This window comes from Plectropomus leopardus, chromosome 10 (assembly GCF_008729295.1).
Source record: "Plectropomus leopardus isolate mb chromosome 10, YSFRI_Pleo_2.0, whole genome shotgun sequence".
Taxonomy (NCBI): domain Eukaryota; kingdom Metazoa; phylum Chordata; class Actinopteri; order Perciformes; family Serranidae; genus Plectropomus; species Plectropomus leopardus.
This window is the reverse complement of record NC_056472.1, coordinates 7,738,592-7,765,011: the sequence shown is the minus strand read 5'-3', so window position 1 is coordinate 7,765,011 and position 26,420 is coordinate 7,738,592. Positions and strand designations below refer to the sequence as shown.

At 39.7% G+C, this 26,420-nt stretch overlaps 2 protein-coding genes across 2 annotated transcripts; one reads left to right on the top strand and one right to left on the bottom strand.

Moving 5' to 3' along the window:
- The first annotated feature begins 3,012 nt into the window (after nt 1-3,012).
- On the top strand, nt 3,013-13,602 carry LOC121949084 (lactase-phlorizin hydrolase-like). The gene is given in 19 exon segments (XM_042494684.1): nt 3,013-3,625; nt 4,723-4,793; nt 5,983-6,060; nt 6,156-6,231; nt 6,503-6,611; nt 6,739-6,988; nt 6,990-7,412; nt 7,502-8,150; nt 8,293-8,596; nt 8,598-9,844; nt 10,034-10,302; nt 10,423-10,713; nt 10,818-11,016; nt 11,143-11,345; nt 11,492-11,598; nt 11,697-11,828; nt 11,953-12,176; nt 12,295-12,531; nt 13,356-13,602. Coding segments are annotated over 19 exon segments (5,706 nt in total). The 3' UTR covers nt 13,580-13,602.
- Nucleotides 13,603-16,546: 2,944 nt separating this feature from the next.
- gjc4b (gap junction protein gamma 4b) lies at nt 16,547-25,829 on the bottom strand. Its single transcript, XM_042494418.1, has 3 exons — nt 25,616-25,829; nt 18,094-19,270; nt 16,547-17,997 (listed from the first exon to the last, which is right to left on the bottom strand). The coding sequence occupies exons 2-3, from the start codon at nt 19,235-19,237 to the stop codon at nt 17,984-17,986; spliced, it is 1,158 nt and encodes a 385-aa protein (XP_042350352.1). The 5' UTR covers nt 19,238-19,270; nt 25,616-25,829; the 3' UTR covers nt 16,547-17,983.
- Nucleotides 25,830-26,420: the final 591 nt, after the last annotated feature.

The following is a 26,420-nucleotide window of genomic DNA, read 5'->3' as shown; positions in this document are numbered from 1 at the left end:
ACAGCCATACACAGTGATCAAACACACACAGAGAAGTTTCCCCAGTAATGACATATTGTCTGTGGGGTGGAACTGAACAAGCCATCGCGTGGCTAACCTTTTATAGTAGTACTGTTTACAAGCTTGAACTTTCGTAACTGACACTCCCGCATGGAGGGGTCACCACTTCTGTGATAATTTATTACATGTTTGTGGTCACAGCCTTGAATGCTTCTGATAAAAAGGGTTAAATACAAGGCAGAAGAGATTTCTGATAAAAGGTACAACAACAACAAAAAAAAAACAGTGCAGAGGTCAGGAGGAAATTTCCCCCCAAAACAAAGATGACTATTGGTTAACTCAGGATAATACTAAATAACCATTGAGAGACTTGTTAGAACATCGATTATATGTAAAAACCAAATGTGTGTTTAGTTTTAATTTATTTAAATCATCAAACCACGTCTCAATAGTGTAAAAAGTGTAAAATATCTTTTTTTGCGTTTATGATGTCAAACAGTGTGAAATCAATATTTTAATGCAGAATTACACATATATTACAATATTTCATTCTATTTTTTGTTTGTTTTAAAATTTTTGATAGTAATGAATAATGCACCTGACCATTTTAGGAATACCTTCTACCTTCTAATATAGCAAAATGTGATCAAGTTTTTTTGGGGTTATTGCTTGTTTTTTAAGGTGCTGTTTTCTTATAGCAACATTTCAGGCAATGTTACTTTTGAAATGAATACAAATTGATAAATAGCAGTTTACCTAACATTTCCTGTGTTAATAATATAGTGGTTCAGGAATCAAATGATAATGGGCCCCAGCAGGCTGTATTTCTGAAGGTGCTACAGGTTAAGTTTGTTATAACAGCAAGTGATGCAGGAGACCGCTCCCATCATAATTCCTGCATTTGAGCACTTGTACTCAAGTTACACAATATTTACGGCAGTTGTGGCGGTAGTTCTGCTGTTGTTGCAGGTTTGGGTTTAAACATTGATTTCAATAGTTTTATTCTGCATTTGTAAATCAAAATTTTTAAATCAAATTCCAGGATTTATTTAAATTTAGACTTGCTAATTCTTCTTAATATCGGGAAAAACATCCTCTCCCTTAAATATGACAAGAATAAAGAATGTAGGAATTGTTTAAATGTGAAATGTGAGTGTGTGTTTGTGTGTGTGTACATGTTTATGCAATACAGAACATTAAATCATAATTTTAGTTTAGTGAGAAGCAGCGGTGTGGACTTGAGTCAGACTTGAGTCACAAACTTGATAACTTTAGATCCAACTTGACAAAATCAATGCAGACTTGCAATTTGACTTGGACTTTAACACTTGTTACAGTTGGCTTCGAGAGTGCAACAAAGATTTGAGTTTACAAAACTGGTATAATTATTTACAAAAAGAAGCAATAAAGAATAGAATTAACGTGGGAATCAGTAACCAGTCATGAATGCATGTATGGGTGTATGGAAATGTCTGTAGCAAACCAAAAATAGCAGCTGTGCCAGTGAGTACAGAGAGGTCAACTGCCGAAAGGAGAAAAAGGAGGGAGGCATTTATAGGTGGAGCATATCGGGCCCAGGTGTAGCTCATCCCGCTGACGACCCTCCATTCAGCACCTGCAACACACAATCAGAAAGCAGGACGCAGGGTTCCCAAGTGGAATGGAGGAGACGTCACACACCAGTGGCTTGTGACTTCACTTGGACTTGAGCCTTTTGACTTGAGCTATTTGAGAAGAGAAAGTTGTAGACATTTTACCAATATGAGATGAGTCAAATACAACAATACACACAAAATTCATTCATTCTGTTGTAGTATTGGGTGATAGTGTTGTATGCCGTGAAAATGAAATGTCAGCACTACTCTTTTTCTGATTGAGTTTTTTGACAAACTTGTTTCAACCAATAAATAACATTTTAAAAAGCATTGATGAGTTTTGTAAATTCAGCATTTTAATACTCCTATTAAGTTTCATTACATTTGTGCATTACGTCTTGTAAGAACTTGAAACTCAATGTTAAGGACTTGGGACATGACTATACACTTGAGTGCAAGGACTTGAGACTTACTTGGGAAGTGCAAAAAAAGTGACCCAGTGCCACCTTTTTTTATTTTTTATTTTTTAGCTTTGTCTGCATAATACGTGTGATAGTGTGCACACAAGATACTCAACTGTGGTTTCATCATGTAGGTCCCCTATGAACAAAACTAGATTCAAGATTCAAGATTCAAAGTGTTTATTGTCATATGCACAGTATGGAGACATGTTTCCCTGAACAATGAAATTCTTACTTTGCTGTCCACAGAATGCCTAACGTTTAGCACATATAAAGAAATATGAAATAGAAATTTAAAAATTTACAATAGAAGAAATTTAGAAATTTACAATAGAAGTAGAAAGAACAGTGCAAATAAAACAGTACAGTGCAAATTCGAACAGTGCAATTGTGCATGTGCAAACGGAATAGTAAACTGTCATGTACAGTTATGAGGTCGTGTGTGGGAGGTAGTTGCTGTGTGAGCTCCTGTCAGCAGTTTAGGAGTCTGATTGCAGCGGGAAAGAAAGAGTTCTTTAGTCTAGTGGTCCTGCATTTCACACTTCTGTACCTCCGGCCTGAGGGTAGAAGTGTGAACAGACCGTGCTGGGGGTGGGTGGGGTCCTTTAGGATGGAGGCAGCTCTGCTGTGGACTCTGCGGTGGTAGATGCTATCACTAACTCATTAAATATATTATATAGTCTCTTAGGAAATGTACATTTTCACTACATTTTTGTTGTAACAACACATTCCAAGGTCATCTGAGGTGAGCAAGTAAGGATGCGGTTATTATTCGACATGTGCGAGTCCAGAGTCTTCCTGACGGTATCAGACAGCTGCAATAAAACACTGTAACTTGCACCCCTTGGATGTGATAGCCATCTTAACTGTTTAACAGTGCAATAAGAAAACATCAGAATTGCTTTAAAGAGCTCAACTATCAGCGGATAATATCAGTCAATCCTTTTGGAGCCACCATGAAGTATCTATGGGTTGCTTCTCTGTGTGTTTACTGTCTGTGTGGTTGCTGGAGCCGTGAGGTGAATGGACAGGAGGACTTCACACTTGTTGCAGGGCCTCTGACGAAGCAGCTGGGGAGAAGCTCAGACACTGTTGTAAATGATGCATATGACTGCAGTCATCCCTTTCCTCCAGGCTCCAGACAGTATTTCGAGTACCTCCAGAGTCGAGGGGTGACTCACTTTAAAGTGCCACTGTCATGGGCTCAGCTCCTTCCAACAGGTGTCCCCAGCCAGCCCCAGCAGGCTGTGGTTACCTGTTACCAGACGCTGCTGAAACAACTGTTGGAGGTGGGCCTTCAGCCTCTGGTCGTCCTTCATGGATCAGCAGTGCCAGACACTCTGAGAGCTAGGTACGGAGGTTGGGAGAGCCAGGAGCTGGTGGAGATGTTTCAGCAGTATGCAAAGTTTGCCTTCCAGGAGTTTGGAGCAATGGCTCAATCGTGGGTGACACTGAGCGACTTGGATGTTATTTGGCATGACGGGCAGCCTGCAGGAGCCCCCCTGCAAAATATACTCCAGCTCAACAAGAATATTTACCAGTTCTACCATCAGCAGTTTCCTGACAAAGGTAAATAAGACTGCTAGGGAGGGAGGAGTGGATTTATGACACTATTGACTATTTGAGTTTGTGCTTGTAAGGGTCATTTGTTACAATGTTTTAATGGTTAAAACAAGAACAAGAATTATGACTTGTCATCTTTAACATTTTACGATATGATGTCTGTGTTACTATGTTGATTGATATATAATCTTTCGAATGTGTCTTGAGAAATAAATTGTAAAAATATTACCTTATGACCACCTGATAGTCTTTTTCTCTATCTGAAACCCTTCACCCCCTTTTTTATAGCACCGATTACATGTGTAGATTATCAGGCCTATACCGATAATCAATACAAGTGAGATCAATAAAATAATCTAAATATGCATGTGACATGTGCACAGATATGACCAGTGAGCACTTTTTCACAGCAGACATTTTGACGTGTCATAGTTAGAAAAGCATGATACTGATAACATTCAGTATGGCTATGTTCTACAGCAGTTTAATTCATGCTTTGTCAAAATATCTTAAAGGTCATACAGAAATAAAGTATAATATTCATAATGATGCTTTCGTTGGTGTCAAATACGTGGGAAAAAAAAGAATTGTTGTGTTGGCATAATTTTAGTATGAACCTTTTATATCTACATATGCAGTGGGTCCTCTTCCAGCATGTCCACCATGTTGTTCTATAGCAGCCCAGAACACACAAACCAAACACTGGCTCTAGAGTGGGCTATTCATGTTTTTGTATTCTTGCGTTTTTCGTGATTCAAAAGACAGTGGAGCACAGCCATTGCGACCAAAAAAACCTTGTGCAAATTGAATTATTAGTAGCATCTGAAATATTCAAGGGTAAATGATGTGCATATTGACCCTAAAAGATGGATAAGTCGGATTACAAGATCAACATATGTCCATTACGACAGTTTCCTACATGCTTGGCACGCTGGAGAAGTTGACTGCAATCTGCAACCTCGTTGATAAATTCCATAACATCCTAAACACAACATCTTTTAGTCTGCCACATATTCCTCAGTTGGTGGAAATGAAATATTTGTGTAGACAAATGTTCCTTAGGCTTCTTTTTGTTAACAACACCTCTATGCTTCCATTCATAGGGAGACGCCTGTCACTTGGGTTGAGAGCTAGTGATGTTGCAATTATTCCCCAGATCAAAGGTTCAACTACAGTAAGTTACATTTTTCTGTTCTTTTGTATGTATGTGTTTTTAAAACTTCTTTATCTTTGTTTGTATAGCCTAATTAAGTCCAGTCCATCTTGCTGTTAGTCTTCAAATAAGGAAAGGAAGTCTTCAATAACTGGAAAAAAACAAATAAAGAGATTGTCATTTTCATTGTATTGAAGTTTTACCATCATTTTTTAATATGACAAAGTTTATGTAGAAGTTTTCCTCGCCCTACTGCACTGTGATTGGTTAGTATAAAGCCTAAACATGGCCTCTTTGTCCTTACCCTAACTGCTTCTTTCCTTGATGCATTGATGTGATAAGTATTAGCCAATCACAGCACAATAGGACAGGACTGGGCAAAGCACTCTTAGGAAAAAAAAGATGCATGGTTAGGGCAAATGGATGTGTCAGAAATACCGGACTTTGACCCAGGAGACTGCTGTTTGTGTCAAGGTTATGTATTTTAAGCCATGTACATTTGTACATAAAGTCATGTTACATACTTAACATAATGTCATGTGCTGGTCACATCATGTACTTAATGTCTCATCACGTCACTTCATCATGTGATGTTAAATATGTACATGATATCATGACATCCAACCCTGGTTTTTTTCCTAAACCTGCACAAGTTAGGAAAAACTCTAATTTAGGAAAAACTCACAACACATTTTACAAAAAGGTATGTGTGTGTGTGTTTGTGTGTATGAGTGTATGTGTGTGTGTGTGTGTGTGTGAAGTACTTGTAGATTACTGTGTGAATTGGTCTTTCTGTGTGGGATATGCATGTTTAATGGGTTTTTTTATGTCGTCCTATCTTATCTAAAGGCAGTTAAATCAGCTTCTTTTAAAACACGATTACTCACCTGTATGATAGGTGAGTCATGGTTTCCCTGCTTAAGCTTTACTGCCTGCTGTTAGCTGGTGAAACAACCTATTGGGATATTCTGCGGTCCTAATGACCACAAATAAAGACAAAACTAATTTTAAGGATAATGACAGTTGCAATGCTATGGTGTAGAGTAACATACAAAATATTGTCAGATGAGTTAGATTTTTTATGATCAAAATGAAACATCTATTATGTAATGGTTTAGGAATGTGTTGCAGGACATGTTGTTGCAAACATCTGATTTTTCATTGAAAGACATGGTTGGGGTAACATGCTCTTATCTCCTGTTTTGAACAGATGGACTTTTTGTCAGTGCATGTTGAATATGACTGTGCCTCCACATCAAACTTTGCAAAGGAGCTGAGCAGCTTGCAGGTAAAGTAAATGTCTAATATTTTTCTTTTCAAGTTGCATTTAATATTTGTATTGCTATTACACTGCAGCTAAATGCATATTGTGTTATGTCGCAGATGTCCAGTGGGGACTTGCCTATCCTGATATATGATGTTACTGTTCATGGTTGTCCCTACAGTCAATACCAGCTTCTTGGGAATTTCCTACAAGGTAAATGTCATTAATAGCCATGGTGTTGGTCAATCCACCACTACTGTTCAGACCGAAATATCTTGACAATTATGCTTAGATTGACATGAAATTTTGTAGAAAAATCCACAGTGTCCGAAAGATGAAGCCTACCAAGAATGATAACCCTCTGACTTTTTCTGTAGTAAAACTTATGAGGTTCACATTTTAGGTTTTGAGCAAAATACCTCAGCAATACTGAAAAGATTGGCATGATATTGAAAAAGATAATCATAGTGTCTTGCACTCATTACAGCCTTAATGGACAACGAAGACCAGAATATTGTAGGATGTGACATTATGGATATGTTGGGTAAACTGGAAATGGAGGATGCCCTGGTCAGGTAATGGTTTATCTTGATGAAATGAATCAGTTTACATTGTAAAACATTAATGTAAAAAAAATCTGCTGACAAAGTTTGCTTCATGTATGTTTACATTGTTTTATGTCGTCTTTTCTAACAGTCGTAGTATTTCAGACGAAAATGGAATTACAACATTTAGAAACAATTATCAGAATGTGTGGGACGAGTTTGGGGCCCAGACTACAGCAGAACGAGATCTTTTCCTCAATGAATCGTTCCCCTCCGACTTCCAGTGGGCCACTTCCAGCGAGTCCTTCAAGGTTGAAGGTGGCTGGGTAGAAGATGGAAAGGGAGAGACCATTTGGGACCGCTTTGGTCATGACGGCCTCGCCTTTGAGAATCAGACAGCTGATCTAGCTTGGTGACAGTTACCACAAGGTGGATTATGATGTCTACCTCCTGCGAGGTCTTCATGTCAACACCTTCCAGTTTTCCATCTCCTGGGCCCGTATTTTCCCGTCAGGCCATCAGAGCAGTTATTCACAGACAGGGGCTCTCTATTATGACAAGCTGATCAATGCTCTCATTGAGTCTGGCATTCAACCTGTTGTCACTCTCTACCACTGGGATCTGCCCCAGATGCTCCAGGACTATGGTGGATGGACCAATGCTTCCATTGTTGAGGCCTTCAGGGACTATGCAGGCTTCTGCTTCTTCAGGTTTGGAGACAGGGTCAAGACCTGGAACACATTCAGTAGCCCCTGGGTGGTGAGCCATGCTGGGTATGGCACTGGTGAGCATCCCCCTGGAGTTAAAGACTATGTGGTTGCCTCCTATCAGGTGAGAGCAATGCTATTACTATATGATGATACAGTGTGATACACAGCCATCCTTATACGTCTGTTTCATTATTTCCCTCACCTTTGCAGGCCACTCACAATATACTCAAGTCCCATGCTGAGGCCTGGCATCTCTACAATGATAATTACAGGAAGACACAAGGAGGGAAAGTGGGCATTGCGTTGAACTCTGACTGGGCTGAGCCCATGAACCCCTCCAGACCTGAAGACATAGCAGCTGCAGATCGCTACCTGCAATTCATGTTGGGCTGGTTTGCACATCCCATATTTGTTGATGGAGATTATCCTGCAACACTCAAGACTCAGATAGAACAAAAAAGAAATGAGTGTCCCCTCTCTGAGCCTGCAAGACTTCCAGTTTTCAGTCCTGAAGAGAGCCAGAGGATACTTGGAACAGCTGACTTTTTTGGATTAAACCACTATACCTCTCGGTTGGTCAATGACACTGTTGGTGGCTGCACCCCTGGTCCTGAGGGGGTGGGTGACTTCCAGGCACATGTGGACCCCTCATGGTCCTCGACAGCTTCTGACTGGATCTATTCTACACCTTGGGGACTTAGAAGGCTTCTAAACTACATTTCCAAAGAATACTCAAATGTTGCAAAGGTGCCTATCCACATAACAGGGAATGGTATGCCCACTGAGCACAGTGGGGACACTCTCAATGACATCAGTAGAAAAAGTATCATGAAGAGTTACATCAATGAGGCTCTGAAAGGTATGGTTAGTTTCAAGAATATCTTCATAGGAAACCACCTTTTCACACACTGGGTTAATGTATCCTTTGCACATGTATGTTATAAACCTATAAATAATTTCAATGGATTTTAATGTGCTGTTGTGTGTGTCCATTTTTGTAGCAATTTTCTTAGATGGAGTGGATGTGCAGCGATTCACAGTGCAGTCACTCACAGATGGATTTGAGGGAAGACAAGGCTACAGCCAGAGTTTTGGTCTTCACCATGTCAACTTTGAAGATGCAGACAGACCAAGAACTCCAAAGCAATCTGCATATTTTTACTCTCAGGTTATCAAGAAAAATGGATTTGGTTCACCCAAAGAGCATATTTTTAAAGGGGCAGAGATTCAACTTACCCACCGTCAAATAAAACTTTTTATCCCCTCAGAGGTTCCATCTAAATCAAAGGTTGTCTGGGAGAAATTCTCCACCAGTCCAATTCCAGAGAAAAGTGTACCACTATGGCACTTTCCCACAAGGCTTCAGTTGGGGAGTATCATCTTCAGCTTACCAGATTGAGGGTGGCTGGAATGCTGATGGGAAGGGGCCCAGTGTCTGGGATACATTCACCCATAAACCTGGCAATATTCCTGCTTATGCCAATGGAGATGTAGCCTGTGACAGTTATCACAGACTTGAAGAAGACCTCTACATGCTGCGAGCTCTCAGAGTAAAGTCCTACAGATTCTCTTTGTCCTGGTCCAGGATCTTCCCTGATGGTCGGCGTACCTCCCTGAACCAGAAAGGTGTTGAGTACTACAATAGACTCATTGATGGCCTCTTAGCATATAACATCACTCCAATGGTGACACTTTACCACTGGGATCTTCCTCAAGCTTTGCAAAACCTCGGTGGCTGGGGCAATGTAGACATGATTAATATTTTTAATGACTTTTGTGACTTCTGTTTTGCCACCTTTGGAGACAGAGTGAAATTTTGGATGACCATCAACCAGCCTCACACAATTGCATGGTCAGGATATGGACTTGGACAGATCCCACCAAATGTTAAGAATCCAGGAATCGCACCGTACAGAGTTGCACACAACCTTATAAAAGCCCACGCCAAGGTATATCACACATATGATGATAAGTATCGCAAATCCCAAGGTGGTCTAGTTTCCATTGCCCTTAATGCAGATTGGATTGAACCTAAAGATGTCAACATTGCCCGTGAAGTGGTGGCTGCTGACCGCGCCCTGCAGTTCCAGCTGGGTTGGTTTGCACACCCGATTTTCAAGAATGGTGACTATCCTGATGCAATGAAGTGGCAAGTTGGAAACAAAAGTGAACTCCAAGGTCTTACAGAGTCAAGGCTACCTTCCTTCACTGAAGAAGAAAAGAGCTTCATCAAGGGAACTGCTGATATGTTCTGTGTAAATCATTACACTACGAAGATTGCAAGCCATGCTACATTGAGGCTTAGCCCTCAATCCTATGAATATGACCGAGATGTCTCAGAAGCAGAAGAAGGTGATTCGCCAACTACTGCTATCAGTAACCAGAGAGCTGTAGCATGGGGCTTGAGAAGACTCCTTAACTGGATCAAAGAGGAGTATGGAGACCCAGAGATTTACATTAGTGAGAATGGAGTAGCTACAGACTCAAAGACAACTTGGGATGACTCTGCCAGAGTATTTTACTACAAAACCTATGTTGATGAGGCTCTGAAAGGTAGACCAACATAAATTATATATATATATATATATATATATATATATATATATATATATATATATATATATATATATATATATATATATATATATATATATACATATATATATATACACATGATTGTTAGGAATGTTTTATTTGTGTGTCTGTGTCTTCATCATTTGTTGTGTGTGTGTGGTATAACAGCCCATGACCTTGATGGTGTGAAGGTGAAAGGATACATAGCAACATCTCTCATGGATTCCTTTGAGTGGCTCAGTGGGTATAAAGTTGGATTTGGGTTGCACCATGTGGACTTCACTAACCCGAACCGGCCGAGGACACCCAAGTACTCAGCTCATTTCTACTATCAAGTCATAAAAGACAATGGTTTTCCTATAACTGATGATGAGAAGCAACTTTATGGCCACTTTCGCAAAGGTTTTATTTGGAGTACCGCAACGGCATCATACCAGGTAAATGTTTAATCCTGGATCAGGAATTTGTTCAAATATTCCATGATTTTTTTTATTGTTCCTTTTTTTCCTATTTAATTTTTTTTTTTTTTTTTTTTTTTTTACATTTTCTGCCTCCAGATTGAAGGGGGGTGGAGAGCAGACGGAAAAGGTCTAAGCATCTGGGACAAGTTTGCTCACACTCCCCTCCGAGTATTCAATGATGACAATGGTGACATAGCCTGTGACAGTTATAATAAAGTAGAAGAGGACGTTGCTATACTGAGGCAGCTTAAAGTGACCCATTATCGTTTCTCCATATCCTGGCCGAGGGTGCTTCCTGATGGCACCCTCAAGCACATCAATGAGGCTGGACTCAACTACTACCACAGACTGGTAGATGCATTGCTCGCAGTAAACATCCAACCTCATGTATGTATATTATATTTATATATTTTTCGCAAGTATCTCAAGAGATTATTTACATAGAAAGTTCGTTAATTCAGTGAACCTTAAGTGTTTTCTTTTGTTGTCAGATCACTCTCTACCACTGGGACCTTCCACAAGCTCTGCAGGATATTGGGGGCTGGGAGAATGAGACCATAGTTGCCAAATTCCGGGATTATGCTGACCTTATTTTTGCCAGTCTTGGCCATAAAGTAAAATTTTGGATCACCATTAATGAGCCATACAATATAGCCAATGTAGGTCATGGCTATGGAGCAGCTGCCCCAGGTATACCTTGATGTACTGCTGTGTTTTTGTAGACTCATCCTTTATCTACACCTTTCTAAACCATCATGATAAAAAGTGTATAGCTAAACAAACTAGTAAATATATCTCTTACTCATGTGTGTCCAGGGATCAGTTTCCGACCAGGCACTCTGCCCTACATTGTGGGACACAACCTGCTTAAATCTCACGCTGAGGCCTGGCACCTCTACAATGACAAGTATCGGGCCAAACAGAAAGGAATTATTTCCATCACCATCAACTCTGACTGGTCAGAGCCCAGGAATCCTTACAAGCAGGAGGACATTGATGCCGCAAGACGTGTGGTCCAGGTACTTTAAATAACAAAGAAGGAATACCTGTTGTTATAATGTGCTTCGTCTTTTGTATGCCCATTCCTTTCACATTTTAAAATAGTCATGTAGGGCAATAGTTGGAGTTAAGGTCTCTCAAAGCTGCTGTGTATCTCCTTGTGCAGTTCTACATTGGTTGGTTTGCCCATCCTGTATTTAATGGAGATTACAGCAACATGATGAAAACAATCATTCGAGAGCGCAGTTTAGCCGCTGGTCTGCCAAAATCTCGGTATTGTATACACCAACATTAAAACCTGAAAGAGAAATGATGTGTAATTATTTTACATTTATCAGGTACATTTAATTAGTTCAATACAATCTCTCTAGTCTGCCTGAGTTCACTCCCGCGGAAATAAAGAGGATTAAGGGTACCTTCGATTATTTTGGGTTCAACCATTACACTACAGTCCTGGCATTCCCTGTGGAATATGGAAACCTGCAGCACTATGATGCCGATAGGTAAGCAATTACCAATATACCTACAGAAATCAAGGGAGACAAGCAAGCAGTACATAATCACGTGCTAAAAATGCATTACCTTAATTTTACCAATTAAACTAGTTGACTGATTTGATCTTCTCAGGGGTGCAGGGACAATTGCCGATCGTACCTGGCTGGATTCAGGCTCATCCTGGCTGAAGGTCTCACCATTTGGGTTCCGAAGGATATTAAACTTCATTAAGGAGGAGTATGGAAACCCACCCATTATCATCACAGAAAATGGCATATCAGAGCGGGGACCCATTGACCTAAATGATATTCATAGGAGCTACTACTACGAAAAATACATCAACCAGGTGCTAAAAGGTATCAAAACACAATGTTCATTGTATATTGTTAGTTATATTTCAGTGTATTCCTGGCACATAATATAGGAATTTAGTGTGTGTTAGCATTCATAAAGGTGTTCACTTTTTCCTCGCAGCTTACTTGCTAGATGGCGTGGATATCCGTGGTTACACAGCATGGTCTCTGATGGACAACCTAGAGTGGGCCACTGGCTTTTCTGAGAGATTTGGCCTTTTCTACGTCAATCACTCAGACCCTAATCTGCCTCGAGTGGCCAAGACATCTGTAGACGTCTACTCCACCATCATCAAATGCAACGGATTCCCTGACCCCACCCTGGGACCCCACGAGTGCTTGAACTCCAGGCCTTGGCGTAAGCTGATGGAGCCACTTCCTTCACCTTTACATTAAAACATTGTATTTCTTTAATTTGCACACACCTAAGTAGAAAAGAGAAAAAACAAAAAACACGAAGTTGCAGATTTACCAGGTTTATGAGCCAAGTGTTTATGGTTTTGTTTTATAATGATTTTGTCATTTAGCCACTTGTTAGCAACTGCCTTTTTTAAGACACATAAAATCTTTAAAGTTTACATGTGAAGTATTTACTGACGTGCTTTATGACATAGAACAAACCTGAAAGACGTGTTAACCACAGACCTTATTTCAGGCTGCCAACCAAAAACGCATTCAAAAAACCAAATGACTTTGAGACAAGGGAATTGGAAATGCTAATATGCTAACTAATTTCCGGGTTTTCAGACTCATTCCTAGAGCCCTATATTAAACAAGTGTACTAAGTAGTGTGCTTGAGAGGTGTTGCCAAGTGGATTTTGTTATCTTTTGACAGAGCCAGGATAGCTGTTTCTTCATGCTCTCAGTCTTTATGCTCACCTAAGGCTATCAGTCTGCTAGCCATAGCTTCATAATTAAAGGGCAGATACAAGAGTGGTTTCAATCTCTTCATCTAACTCTTAGCAAGAAAGTGAAGACCTTTTTCTACCCAAACAAATTCTTGAAACAGAAAACAACACTTAGTGATAGCAGATATTTTGGACTTGTGGAATTTTGTAAAGTAGTATTTTTTTCTGTTTAACATTTAAGATGTCAACCTCAAATGTGGTTTAGACTTAGTTACAGTTTCTGTGAGCAATTTGTTCACAATATATAAAATAACTTGTGTGTCCTTTTCTGCAGCAACAAGTGTGCCGGTCACACCCGTTCCCTCTGATGACACTGTGGACTTCCTGGGGATGAAGCTGTCCACCAGCGATGCTGAAACGGGACTCACCACAACATTTGTTCTGCTGATTATTGCGGTGTTTGGAGCTATTTTTTCATCCTTTTGCTTCTTTAAGGCAAAAAATCATTCAAAGAAAGAACAGAATGTTGAAAGCATTAACATGGAAAAAAGATTGTAATATTCTAATAGTTCTAATAGAAGTCCAACATACACTGACCTGTCTGAGCTCCATATGCATATAAACACCATTTTATAAATGGTTTTTATTGTTTATAGGTTGTTTGCACTGCAGGCTGTAAAAAATTTAATTCATTCATGATTGTATAAATGTCTTATTTTCCATTCGTGCAATGTCAAATATGTTACTGCTGTTCTCAAGTCTCAGTTTATGATTGAAAAAATATGCAATCTGCTTACAATCCACATTATTTACTGCTAAAACTGATCCTCTGTAACTTTCATTGCAACCACACTGAAACCCACAAGGTCTGTCCCTCATTTGCAATAGCACTGCTTCCTGTATGAAAAAAAGTAAAACACAAAGAAGTCATTTATGAGGGCAAAATACCACATATTTTCTGGTTACAACGGCATGGGCCCACACTGAAAGCAATGAGATAGCGCTCCACTTTAAAAGAGCCAAATATTAAACTCCATGAAACCACATTACCAACTATTGCTGGACATTCTGGGCCTAATAACTTCCCTAAAACATTTCATGATATGCTTTTAAATTCATCAGTATGAAATATAATATCACCTCGTCACCATCCATGCATTTCACAGATTGCAACCCAAGTGTTTAGAATTTAGGACAGATGTTTTTTTTAAGATTGTCCTTTAACACTTTTTCCTCTATGAGACTTGCTGTTAGAAACTGCAACTTTAAGTATGACAGATATTATCTGGTCTTGCCTTGTGAAACAAATATGTTGCACCATACACGAAAAACTGGATTGCAGAAACCGGACATCTGTTCTGTTTCTCAATTTTCCATGCATGATCTATTATAATGAGTCTGAAAAAAAGTCGATTTTCTGTTAAACGTTAGGGCGCTTCAGCTCTGTGTTTTGCTTAGATGTGGTTTCAGACGTTTTGTCTTAAGCAAGTTACTTGGTCTCCGAAACCCCATTGTTTAGTCTTTAGAAGCTGCCGTTGAAACTGCACCTGTGGTTCAGCATCAGTACTGTAGAGATCAGTTTATGCCACTGGAGGTCACTGTAGGTTTAAGTTCATCCTGCTGCACACTTTTCAGAGATACAGACTTGACACTGCCTGATTTGTGCCGGAAACCCAGACTGTTCAGGTCCTGTCCTTTGACCAGTGGGCTGATGTGACCTTAACCATGAAAGAAATGTAAGATTGTGACATTACATTAAATAAAATACATTTGCTTCAGTTCTTGTTTGATACCAAGAATGTTACTAATTATCTGACGAAGTGGAGCAGCCAATTCATTCACAGGTCACAGATAAGGAAACAAAAAATAATCTAAAAAAAAAGAAAAGAAAAAAGCATTGTATGGCCCACTGGTTCCCAACCTAGGGGCCCTGACCTCCTCATTTGTAAAGTTAAGAAAATTATTCATATTTTTTTATCTGACAGGATAAGGGCATGATGAAGACTTAAATACAAGTTATATTACAAAGATTTTACTCGCTGCCTAACAGCCTCCTCTTGCATGAAAAAATAAATGCAGTAAAACAATTTTAAGAACTAAAAAATAATGGAGACACTGAATTTGTCCAAAAAAAAGGAAGAAAGAAAGCCTATGAAGTATACGGTAATGTTACAAATAAAGCAGTAATGAAGACAGATAATTGTATATAGAAGTCCCAAAATAATATCAGTAAAACTCCTCTCTGATACAATATGCAGAAATGTTTTGCTCAAAATTAATCCAAATCTCTCATTTTATACTAACTTCCTACAGTTCCTCTCATTTTCTACCTGTGTAAATTGTACAGTTTATCCGTCTTTCCGTAGTTATTGTTCTGCATTGAACATAATATGAAATATCCATAAGGTTGAAAACGAACAATTTCTACTGTAATTTTAGTGCGAAATATGTGACGCTGTGAAAGTTCAGGAGCTTTTCTCTTGGAGCTTTGGAGGTGTGGGTGCAGGAAATGAAATTACATTCAGCATATTCAGTCTTTAATTTCTTGCAGACAGAGGTAAAACAAAACAAAAAGAGGAATGTAATTTTTTTTTAAAAATCGAATTCACTGCCTTCCGGCTAACATAACTACAAATCTCTGTGTCCTCTCAACACACACTGATTCTACCTCCCCTAAGTCCCCTCACCGGGGACATCAGCTGATTTGTTTCAGCTGGGCAGCAATCAGTGTCCTGACTGCCCTGCTTGCTTACTGTGGGTCTTGTAGTCTTTTACTGGATCCCATGATGGTTTGTAGTCCTTTCTGCTAATACTGGGAAGGATGTATCTGACTCGACCTCTCATGACGACACAACTACCATATTTCACCAACTGATAATATAGTAGTATTAAGTATTATAAAGTAAAATTGATGTTTATTCTCAGAATAACTGCAGCTAGCCTGGTACATTAGTGGCATTCTTAATAGTTACCTCAGCAGTTTGTGTTACAAAGTGGCTGAACTGCAAAGTCGAAAATCTGAAAGCTTAACCCTTTGAAATCTGAGCAAATTGGTTCGATTTCTTTGAAAAACATGGAGAAGGTAATGAGCAACTTAACAAGACGTGGCCCCAAGAATGAGCATAAAAATAGGCTAAAAAAAGTTACAAAAAAATTACCTGAACATAAGCAATAAAAAAGAGAGAGAACTACCTAAAAAATGATAAGAATTAAGAAAAAAAGTTTTTCTCCAACATCACTTTAAATATTATAATAAGAAATACAGTTCTCTTGTCATTTTCCCTAGTTTTTGGATACTTCCTTTAATAATCCCCTCAGGCCTCAATTTTTACTTTTTTATTTACAAATACAAGTTTTCTGTATGCAAGTCCAGTAGTTATTAGGTATTAATCACTGGCTAATTTTGCCCACCACATCAAGTCATATAGTACTTACAAAATTGAACGGAGTAGCTATTTAAATGAAATTGGATCTATACATTTGTACTATTTCAAGCAATGAATAAAACCAGACTGAGCCATGATATAATTTTCTTGTTGTAAAAATTTATTTTAAAAACTAACCACAAAGTACTATCAATACAAAAAGTATAAAAAGTACAAAAAGCATTGTTCAAAAATAACTTGAGATGACAACATTTGAGTCGGCACTAATGGCTCTGTGGGTATGATTCGGAATACAAAAGATGGCATCTTAGAAGAGCACGTTCAAGGCATTGAATTCACATTGAAATGATTTACATTGTTTACAACCCTCACTGAGAACAGTGATAACACCAATCCAAAAATCAGCATTTTCGAACATGAAAATGACAGCATTTTCCCTTCTATAACCAAAAAATATATTCAAATCTGGGTCTGTATGGAAACAGGGAATGTTTGACAATGTGGGAAAAATAAAATATGCAGGCTATTGATTATTATTTAAATGGAATTATTAAAAAAAACTGTTGCAGCTGAACTCAAAATTGTACCAAACCGTTGTCAGACTGCACTGGTCCACCAGCGAGCTTCAGGAAACTAAGACAGCAGTGAATGTCATTCTTTCAAAATACAATACCTGCCACAGTGACAAGAGCCTCTTTTCAATACCACAATACTCAAAACTAATACAAAAATAAAGCACAGTATCAAATACACGTTTTAAACAATACAAGACAATATCAAGAGTTACATGTTATTCAAGCATTACCCAGGTTCATTTATTCCTTTGGACAGAGGCACACCAAGTGTATTTCAGTTACCATCAAAGCACCAGGCTTGGAAATGTTGACCGGTGCCGTGCCAACATTGTCAAAACATTTTTTTTTTAAAATTAGATGTTGCACTTTTGAGAGAAACCTTTGTATGAAAACGAACTCAAAAAGTCTTCATCAGCATGACACTAACTCCAGTACCTATCTTTTACGAGCGGCGCCTTGTCCTTAAACCTTCTTTTTGCATCTCACTCACTACCTCGCAAAGATTCTTACAGTTTAAACATGTTTTTTTTTTGCACTACAACTGGCTTGGCCACTGCATAACAAAATGCCAAAAAACAGAGTTCCAGTTTAGGTCTAAGGCAAACTTGAGATGCATTCACTGTGAACTTCAAACAGAGGACAAACTCTTTAAAAAAAATGACTAATAGCTCTAAGTCTCGTAATAAAAAATATAAAAACAAGAATAGCTGCCCTGAGGGAGAAGAACAACCTTAACCGTTGTTGCTGCACGGCGGTAGTTTGTAAGCACTTTGGATCTTCAGACAGGCGCCTCAAGTATTGCTGGGCTGAGACGACCGCTCTCCTCCTCGTTTGACTCGATGCTCGACCACGGCTGGCCGTAACACTGGAAGGCTTGGGCTGACTTCATCCACCTCAAGCAAAATCACGCCACACAATCACACTCACACTTTGATTCCCTTTTATCCTCTCACTGATCCTGATGTAAATGAGTCTACAGTGTCAGCTGGGCTGATCAGAGCCTATGCACGGAGACCTGTGAACAGAGCGATGGTTTAAGTATTTCACCTTGATCGTGGCTACAAGAAGAAGATAAAAATTTATGAAATGAGGAAAAAGTTGGAAGGCTCACCTTTTTCACAGGTGCTGCTCTGCTTCTCCTGGGCAAAGTTAAGTCTGTTCTGCTCCACTGCGGTGCCGTTGGACTCCGGGCTGCTGCTGCGTGACGGGCTGCTCTCCTCATTTTGGTAAGCCAAATCCAGATGCTGCTGAGCCAGTTTTAGGTGTCTCCGCAGCCTCTCCAGCTCCCGCGATGAGGCCTCGTCCCCGAACGACTCGCGACCCGAGTCTCCCAGGTTGTCTCTGAAGCCCATCTTCCCTGATGGGTCCTTCTTCACTGTGTGGTAGCCTGGAGGTGCCGATGGCTGGCGGCAGATTGAGGACCTCTGGCTGGACAGAGCTGGGTGGCGGGGAGTGGGAGGGCGCGGCCTCGGTGCACAAAAGCAGTCCCGAATGCCGCTGATGCCCAGGTGAAGGATCTCCAGCACAGTAAAGAGCAGACACAAGGCGCTGACGGCGTACATAATGAGAAGGAAGATGGTTTTCTCAGTGGGGCGTGACACGAAGCAATCCACAGTGTGCGGGCAGGGTGAGCGTGTGCAAATATACGACGGTACCACCTCAAGACCATACAGGACATACTGTCCAAACAGAAAAGAAGCCTCGAAGATGGCGCGTGAAAACAGCTGAAACACGTAGACCTTCATCAGGCCGTCGCGCTTGATGCGACGGCGCCCGTCATGCTTTTTGCCGGGCTTCTCCGCGTCCTCCTTTTCCTTTTCCGGCTCAATCTCTTCCAGGATCATGGGGTCCTCCTCCCCATTATCCTCCGCCTCCTCATAGTCCCGGTTGGCACCACGGCTCACTATCGGCATCCTCTTTCTCCCCCGAGGCCGGTAGTCCTCGTCCTGCATGCGGGCGATCTTGTGCATAGCAAAGCCGAGGTACATGATGGTTGGCGTGGTGATCATAATCACTTGAAAGACCCAGAAGCGGATGTGTGACAGCGGTGCGAACGCATCGTAGCACACATTTTCGCAACCAGGTTGCTGCGTGTTACACACAAATTTACTCTGTTCATCATAGTAGATTGACTCGCCCCCGACGGCTGTCAGCACGATGCGAAAGACGATGAGGAGGGTGAGCCAGATTTTGCCCACGAAGGTGGAGTGGTTGGAAATCTCGTCCAACAGGCGTGTAAGGAAGCTCCAGCTCATTTTGCCTCTGGAACAAGAGGGAACTTCTCAAACCTGCGCAGAAAAGGATTTTTATTTAAACAAAGCCAAAGGTAGAAGAGAGTAGGGGTGGGGAAATAAAAAGAAAAAAAAATGATACAGCCTAGTATCACAATATTTTTAATGTCAATATTGTATCAATGCATACATGTCAAGTTTCGCTTTATCTATCAAATAAAATGTTAAAACTAATACAGATTCAACTTTAGGTAGTCTACTGGAATACATTCAAAATCAATTGCTTTATTTGAAATCCAGCAGATAAAAATTCCTGAAGTGAAATTTACAGACTGCTAAACTTTAAAATCTTATTTAAATAAAACAAATGTTGACAAAATTTTCCTTCAAGGATGTAATTAGCTGTTGAAAAAAAGGTAGTGAATCACAATCTCTTATCATAATGCACAACATGCCACATCCCAGTAAAAACTTAATAGTTGTATCAAGGGTTTTGTATTACAATAACATTGTGTCATGGCACCTCTGGTGATTCATTTCAAGAAAACAAGTGGGTACGCCCAAGTCACATAAAAGACTGCATATAGCTTAAAATGTTATTTGAAAAATGATAGAGACGTTAACTTATTACAGTTGGGACAAAGTCAAGGCAGCGGCTCACACTACGGTAAATGTTGACCTAATTACAGCAAAATGGAAAGAAATTATGTTTAAAATATTCATACAAGACACAAATACTTATTTGAAAAAAATAATTAACTAACACTGTTTACGTTTTATTATTAATGTGGTTGGGTACTTCACAATTTGATATAGCTTTTATTAACTCTCTCTGTTTTTGCATCAGATAGCCACATGGTGGAGCTTTTTTGTCTCTTGTTGAAACGTCCTAAATCAGCGATTGCTGCTTTTGCAAAGGGGCATGATCAGGCAAGGTTCCTACAGCTGTCTCTCTGTAAAATGTATTACTAAATCATGCAATCATAACCAGGCTCTTATCCAAAATGAAATCATGTGAACAGCCTGAGGCACATTGCACCGACGAAATGAAATGAAATGAAATGACGAACATTTACAGCTCAGGTGTTCAGAGACACGTAATAGGTGTAACCAGATATAATAAAATGTCTAGTCATGGTTTAATAATCTGACAAAGACTGCCAAAACTGAGCTGAGGCAATGAAGAGCATCTGTGGTTTAACACCAACTGTGACCAACCTCGTAACAACTTCTGCTGAGTAATTATCCAACACAATAAACTTCCACACTTGTAGCATGGAGGTGAGCTACAACAGCGCTGGTGATCTTTACGATCATACCATTCCACCTCTCTCTTTAAGGCATCCAATCACGTCTCACTTCTTTTACATCTTCAATTGCTGCATGTTGCTATGGACCAAAGTATCTGCTTACGGGTCTTTTCAAAATGTTGTTTTTGCTGTTTTTAACCAGGGTATTATTAGCTCTTGGTGCACAAAATGGGACACAGATGTTATTAAAAATGTATATTTTCTAAAATCAGTGTGGTAGAATATTTTAATGTCCCAATATTTCTGCCTGGTCAGTACCTTGGGCAAGAGTAGCAATCTAAAACCTTCAGTCACAATGTCGCTATACAGAAAATAGACTTTACAGACACATGTGACCCATGGGCTATGCCTAAACTCTGCAGATTGTCTATCAAAATCAAAATTTAATCTTTCAATTTTCTTTAAATTCCAAATTATGTTTTAAGCCAAAATATTGACAAGCCACAATCTTAAGAAACAAAATTAAGAAACAATCAGTTGGCTCTGAATAGGACACAAAAAGATTAGGCTAACTGACTTTCAATGATAAAGAACCAAAAGCCCAAGTAAATTCCAAGTAATCGATAATAATTGTGAATGTCTGGAGGTTTGTGAACATGTTGCCACCTACGACATCCTTAGTGTACCACACTTCAAAACCAAAAACGTGTACTTGTTAAGTTGGCTGTTAAAAATGTAATGTTTGCCTTTTGGGGTTTAAAATAGAAGCTTCTTACATCTGTTTCAAGAGCAGCTGTTTGGCAATTTTACCTACTTCAACTCTAAAGGAATATATTAACACAATATGGAGTCCAACAAATATAATCTGTATGAATATACATTTTTATGAACCTACTTTAACTCATGGTCCTTCAGCTTATCAACAGAAGCAGCAATCTTAATACACGAGCCACAGTGTTGGGCTCTGTCATGCCCATGGAAGCAATAAGCTGTTATTTTACTATACAAGTGCAATATTTTCAGTTTAGTAATATTAGAAAAAAATATACGTAGAAGGCTAATGATTCCATTTGGGTCTGCACTTCCACTTAACTGCATCCACTAATATACAGTGGTGGTAGAGCAATTACATTTTTCAAGATGTGATGAGCCAAGTTATAATGGAGTACTGCAATCAAAGAAATTTATGTGAGTGGACAGCTAATCAGATTGTGGACATCTAGGTTTGGGAGACCAGAAACTGGTCTGCTTGTACAGATTTCTGCCACGGGAGCGATTTGGGGCAAACTATGTGACAAATCAGGGTGGGATCTTGTGCTTCTAGCGATTCTAGTGATTCTTATTGTGAATCCAGCTGCCTCACAAGGTCACGTGATTTGGACAGATGGTAAAATTATTGTTCTAAGGTAACTTAATACTGTGCTTGAAAGAAAAATGTAGTTTAACTTCTGTGTTTTTTAAGGTTTGTCTCTAATGTGAGGCAGTTTTGTTTGTATGGAAGTTAGAAATAACGCAGGGAAATAAATGTGATAAAGTGCATATATTTATTTTAGTCCATTTCTTAATTAAATTTAAAGAACAATCACTGTATTACGATATATACTATTACTGTGAAATAAAGTTAAAAATACAGTGATAGATTTTGGCCATGTCACCCATCCCTATACACATTCATAATCAGCAGTGCACTTAATTTGTCAGTTTGCAATTTGGGTTAAAGTAATGTATGGACTGAAAAATGTATTAATGCCATCAAATAAGGAGCAAGGACACTACGGACTGTCCAGTAATCCCATAAACCAGCAGTGAAAAGCTCTTACAAATGATGCATCGCCTCTAGGTGCTCCAGTAATAGGAATGGTTTGTATTGGGCAACTCCCAGGTGTGAATGGGAGTTCTGTCTCTATCAATGTGACATTTGATGTTGAGTTTGGAGGAAACCATCCTTAGATAAATAAAGCATAAGAACAATGCACAACAAGTTTCATTGTGCAGCTGCAGCTCAGACACTCAGCACATCCTGATGAATGGTCGGCCTCAAGAGAGACTTGAATAAAGACTCACTTTCGTTGTTTGACCCTGTGGTCGGATTCTTTGAGGTGATCATTGATTTTTTTAGTGTGTGGTGATTAAAAGTTTACATTCTGATTGTAATCTGTGTTTACATGTGACAGACACACAGTGGGTGTATGACAGGGCATCTATGCGCCATGAGGTCCAGCAGTCTTCATGACAACAAACGTCCCATACATAGTTGTTTATTCACTGCTTTTATGATGTTTGCCCGTTTACTGCTCACTAAGACTGCAGCTGTCTTTCATCTGTGGCTTTCTGCAGTGCTGCCTGCATGCTACTGCATCCTGCAGTTACACCTTAAAGTATGATGAGGGCAAGGTTTCAACCTTAAGACAACTGATAAAAGCTTCTTTTCAGTGTAAGCATGTGGTTTCTAACTAAAAAATGTATAAAGGAATATTTACCACCAACTCAAATATCATATGGAAAATTTTAGGTTTGTGGGTAACCATAAAGCTTTGTTTTATTTGCTTTATTCTGCCATATCAGAGGTCACTGGATCACCTAAAATGTAAGCTACATTGCTCGTCTGTCAGGCTGCAAGAGACGTGTAAGGAATAGAAATCAGCAGCACACTTTGCTACCAGTAATCTAGGTTAACGGTTATGAGTTGCCCCGGAGCTATACTGCCAGAGCTGACATCCATGCCCAGGGAAAACCACTGCCTCACGTGAAAGCGTCTGTGGAAGAAAGTGTGTCAAATTTGTTTTAAAAAAAAACCCTTCACAGATGTTCAAGTATTTCAATTATTGTATTTTTGTAACTTTAAGACCTATTTTGTATGTGCTACTATTCTGGCTAATTGCTTTTGGTAGCAACTTATTACCTTTATTGGTGAAAGCGCAAGCATGTCCGTTCAAACCTGATCTTAACACAATTTTTGTAGTTTTACACAACAGCACTACACAAGTAGGATGTTACAAGCTTAGCTGGCTCATACTTCATAAAAGGCTGGCTTATAAGCACCAGGATTTGTGTGTGATAATAAATAACATTAGTGTCTACAGATACATTTCGTCCAGGCAATTTCAATTTGGCTACTAGCCTACAGCCCAACCAGCACTGGATTTTTGAGACTGATTCCAACATTGACGCTTGTCCCTTTAAAAAGTGATCAATGTGGGGCGCCTGGTGGCTCAGTGGATAGAGTGGCGCTCCATATACAGAGGCTGTGTCCTTGCCGCAGTGGTTGCAGGTTCAATTCCAGCCTTGAATCTTTGCTGCATGTCGCCCCCCTCCCCTCTCTCCCCCCTTCACACTTAAAATGCCCTGTCCATTAAAAGCAATAAAAGCCCAAAGAAATAATCTTTAAAGTGATCAATGTATGCAGCGAGCCAGATTATAGCTCAGAGCTAATTCACATATGCAGTCCCCCAGTCGGTTAGTGTGACTCTATAAATTAGAATATATCCATCTGATCAACTAGAAGCAGTGTAATTATAAGAAGACTCAACTTCCCCAGATGACAGAGACGGCTGAAGATGGTGTGAGTCATTAAGTTGTTACTAGGAAAGTTCAGTCAATATTTGTGAACATACTAACTTGATGCGTGATGTCACCACATCTGTTGCTGCTCTGTATACAAAGAATGGGAGCCTGATGCGCTGTCTGTGTGCATCCACAGAATGTTTGTTTATATATATAAAATAGTATAGTGCTTCCCAATTCATTGTCTATGGAGCAGCTCTGGACTTTTTACTTGATGACCTTAGAAATATTCGTTTTTGCACTCTAGTTTTTGGATTGTCTTAGACTGTAGGAGCAACATGTATGCATTTTGAAACCAGGTGCGGTCCCCCTTTATCTTGCCCCTTTTATCTTGGGGCTTTTGTTTTTTCAATAAAAGATGCCAGCAATAAGATTCACAAGAAATCTGATACAACTTGCCAATTACCCCAACATCACAACTGTTACAAGTCCTATCTACTGAGACAGCATGGGCTTATCTATGACACTTCAAAAAGAAAAAAACAGGCTGTTTCCAAGAAGCAAAGTAAAGCAGCAGAGTCTCGGCGCTGGCTGAGCCCTGCAGAACAGAGGGGCTTTTGTGGCTCTCACATCTGGGAGGTTAGTTATGGATATCCCTCCTTGATCCCAAAGCCCTGAGGCTAAGGGGCCTTGAGCTTGAAGAGGAAAAGGCCGAAGAAATGCCCAGAATTAGTCAAACTAGGGAGTGACTTCCCCTGGATTGTGGTGGTGAGAAACAAGGGGGAGAAAAATAACATAATCCACCCGTGACACATAACATAAAAAAATGATTACCCAAGTTGTTGAGTCTGCGTGTGGAGTAAATATAAAGACACAGAAAATACGATGTAGGCTTCGTTATGAATGCCTCGCACGAATCGTTTAAACACTGAGATGCCAAAAGGAGAACTAAATTAATCCAATGTGGAAAAAAAAACCCTCCGCGTGGCTAACGGGACAACGTCACCGCGGGACTCCACATGCTTCCACACACACACACACATATCCGTGATAACTAGCCTGAGCTAACGATGTGTACGGCTGAACCACACTTTGGACAACGTCATTGAGTAATATTACTACTTAAAGTAGTGTTTTACGCTATAAATGTGACCTTTCTCCTAAATATGAGATTTTATAGATGGGTGGGGGGAACAAGACACAATCCCTGCGCGTTCCTCCATCACCAAATCCAGCCTACATAGTCAAAATGCCTGATAAAACTGCCCAAATATTCCACATACCAGTAGAAATATAACGCCATGTGGAGATAACGACAAAGTATGTCGCGTCGGTATCCCAAAAAATGTCCTATCCCCCTCACAATGCGACCAATTTGTGTGCTTCAACGTTAATTAACAACGCCAGCCTGTGCGCGTGAACTTAAAGTAGTGTTTAAACAATACATTTACAGACCCTGGCTTTACGAAAAATGTTTTTTAAACCGCCCAAATTTAGCTAACAGCTTCATAAATGAGTCGGCGTGCCCCCACAGCAAAAGTTTTAAAGATATAACTTGAGCTGAACGCTATTGTTAGCCAAAGCTAAAAGGCTAAGTGTGGATGTTGCCGCGTCCGCGCGCCCGGGATTTGTTTGTGTGTTATCTTACCTTCAGTTGTGATTTTGGATCCTCTGCTTTTCGCCCGACGGCTCCTTGAAAGTTGTGTTTCGGGAGCTTTTCCTTCGTTTTCTCTTTATTAGAAGAAAGCCCTCCCGCTCTAATGTCAAGCCATCCAGTTTTTCCTTTCCTGCGGGGAGCCTGTGTCCTTCTCCAGTTGTGTGCTGTACTGCGGGGTGAGGACAAAGACTGTTCCCAAATCCCCCCCTCTTCTCTCCTCCCAGTTTCTGCCGGGCACCCCACCCCCTGTCTGCGCAGAGTGGAGGAAAACGATCAACTGCCAGAATTCCTGATGCAATCCTCCTCTTTCTGCTAACTTTAACCTCGACTACTCAGAGACTGGGGGAAAAAACACTTACTGCAATCTGTGGCACCAGAAAGGATCAAAAAGCAAAAAATAAATGTCGTATATATTCAGCAAAATATATAAATAAATAAAGAGAAGATTTTTTTTACATACATAGGCTAAACATACCAAGAAAACCACCTAAAACTCTAAATACTACCCTAACCCTTTAAACCCCATACAGGGTTCGTACACATTTTTACCAATACTCCAGGACTAATGTTCCAGGACTTTTCCAGGACTTTGAGGCAAATTTTAAAGATAACATATTTTCTGAAATGACCATCAATACCTTATTGGTTCTTTATATGACAATATAGCAACTTTTCAAAATGTTTATTATTTAAAAAAATGAGTTCAAAGCAGAATTAGAAGTGATTTTAAGTGTTACTTTTAGAGCTATTTGTAGATCTCTGCTATATTCATATGAAGAAAACGACGATTAGTAAA

Bases quoted from the DNA above. Each gene is read 5' to 3' on its own strand.
- gjc4b (XM_042494418.1), bottom strand. From the start codon at position 19,237: ATGAGCTGGAGCTTCCTTACACGCCTGTTGGACGAGATTTCCAACCAC.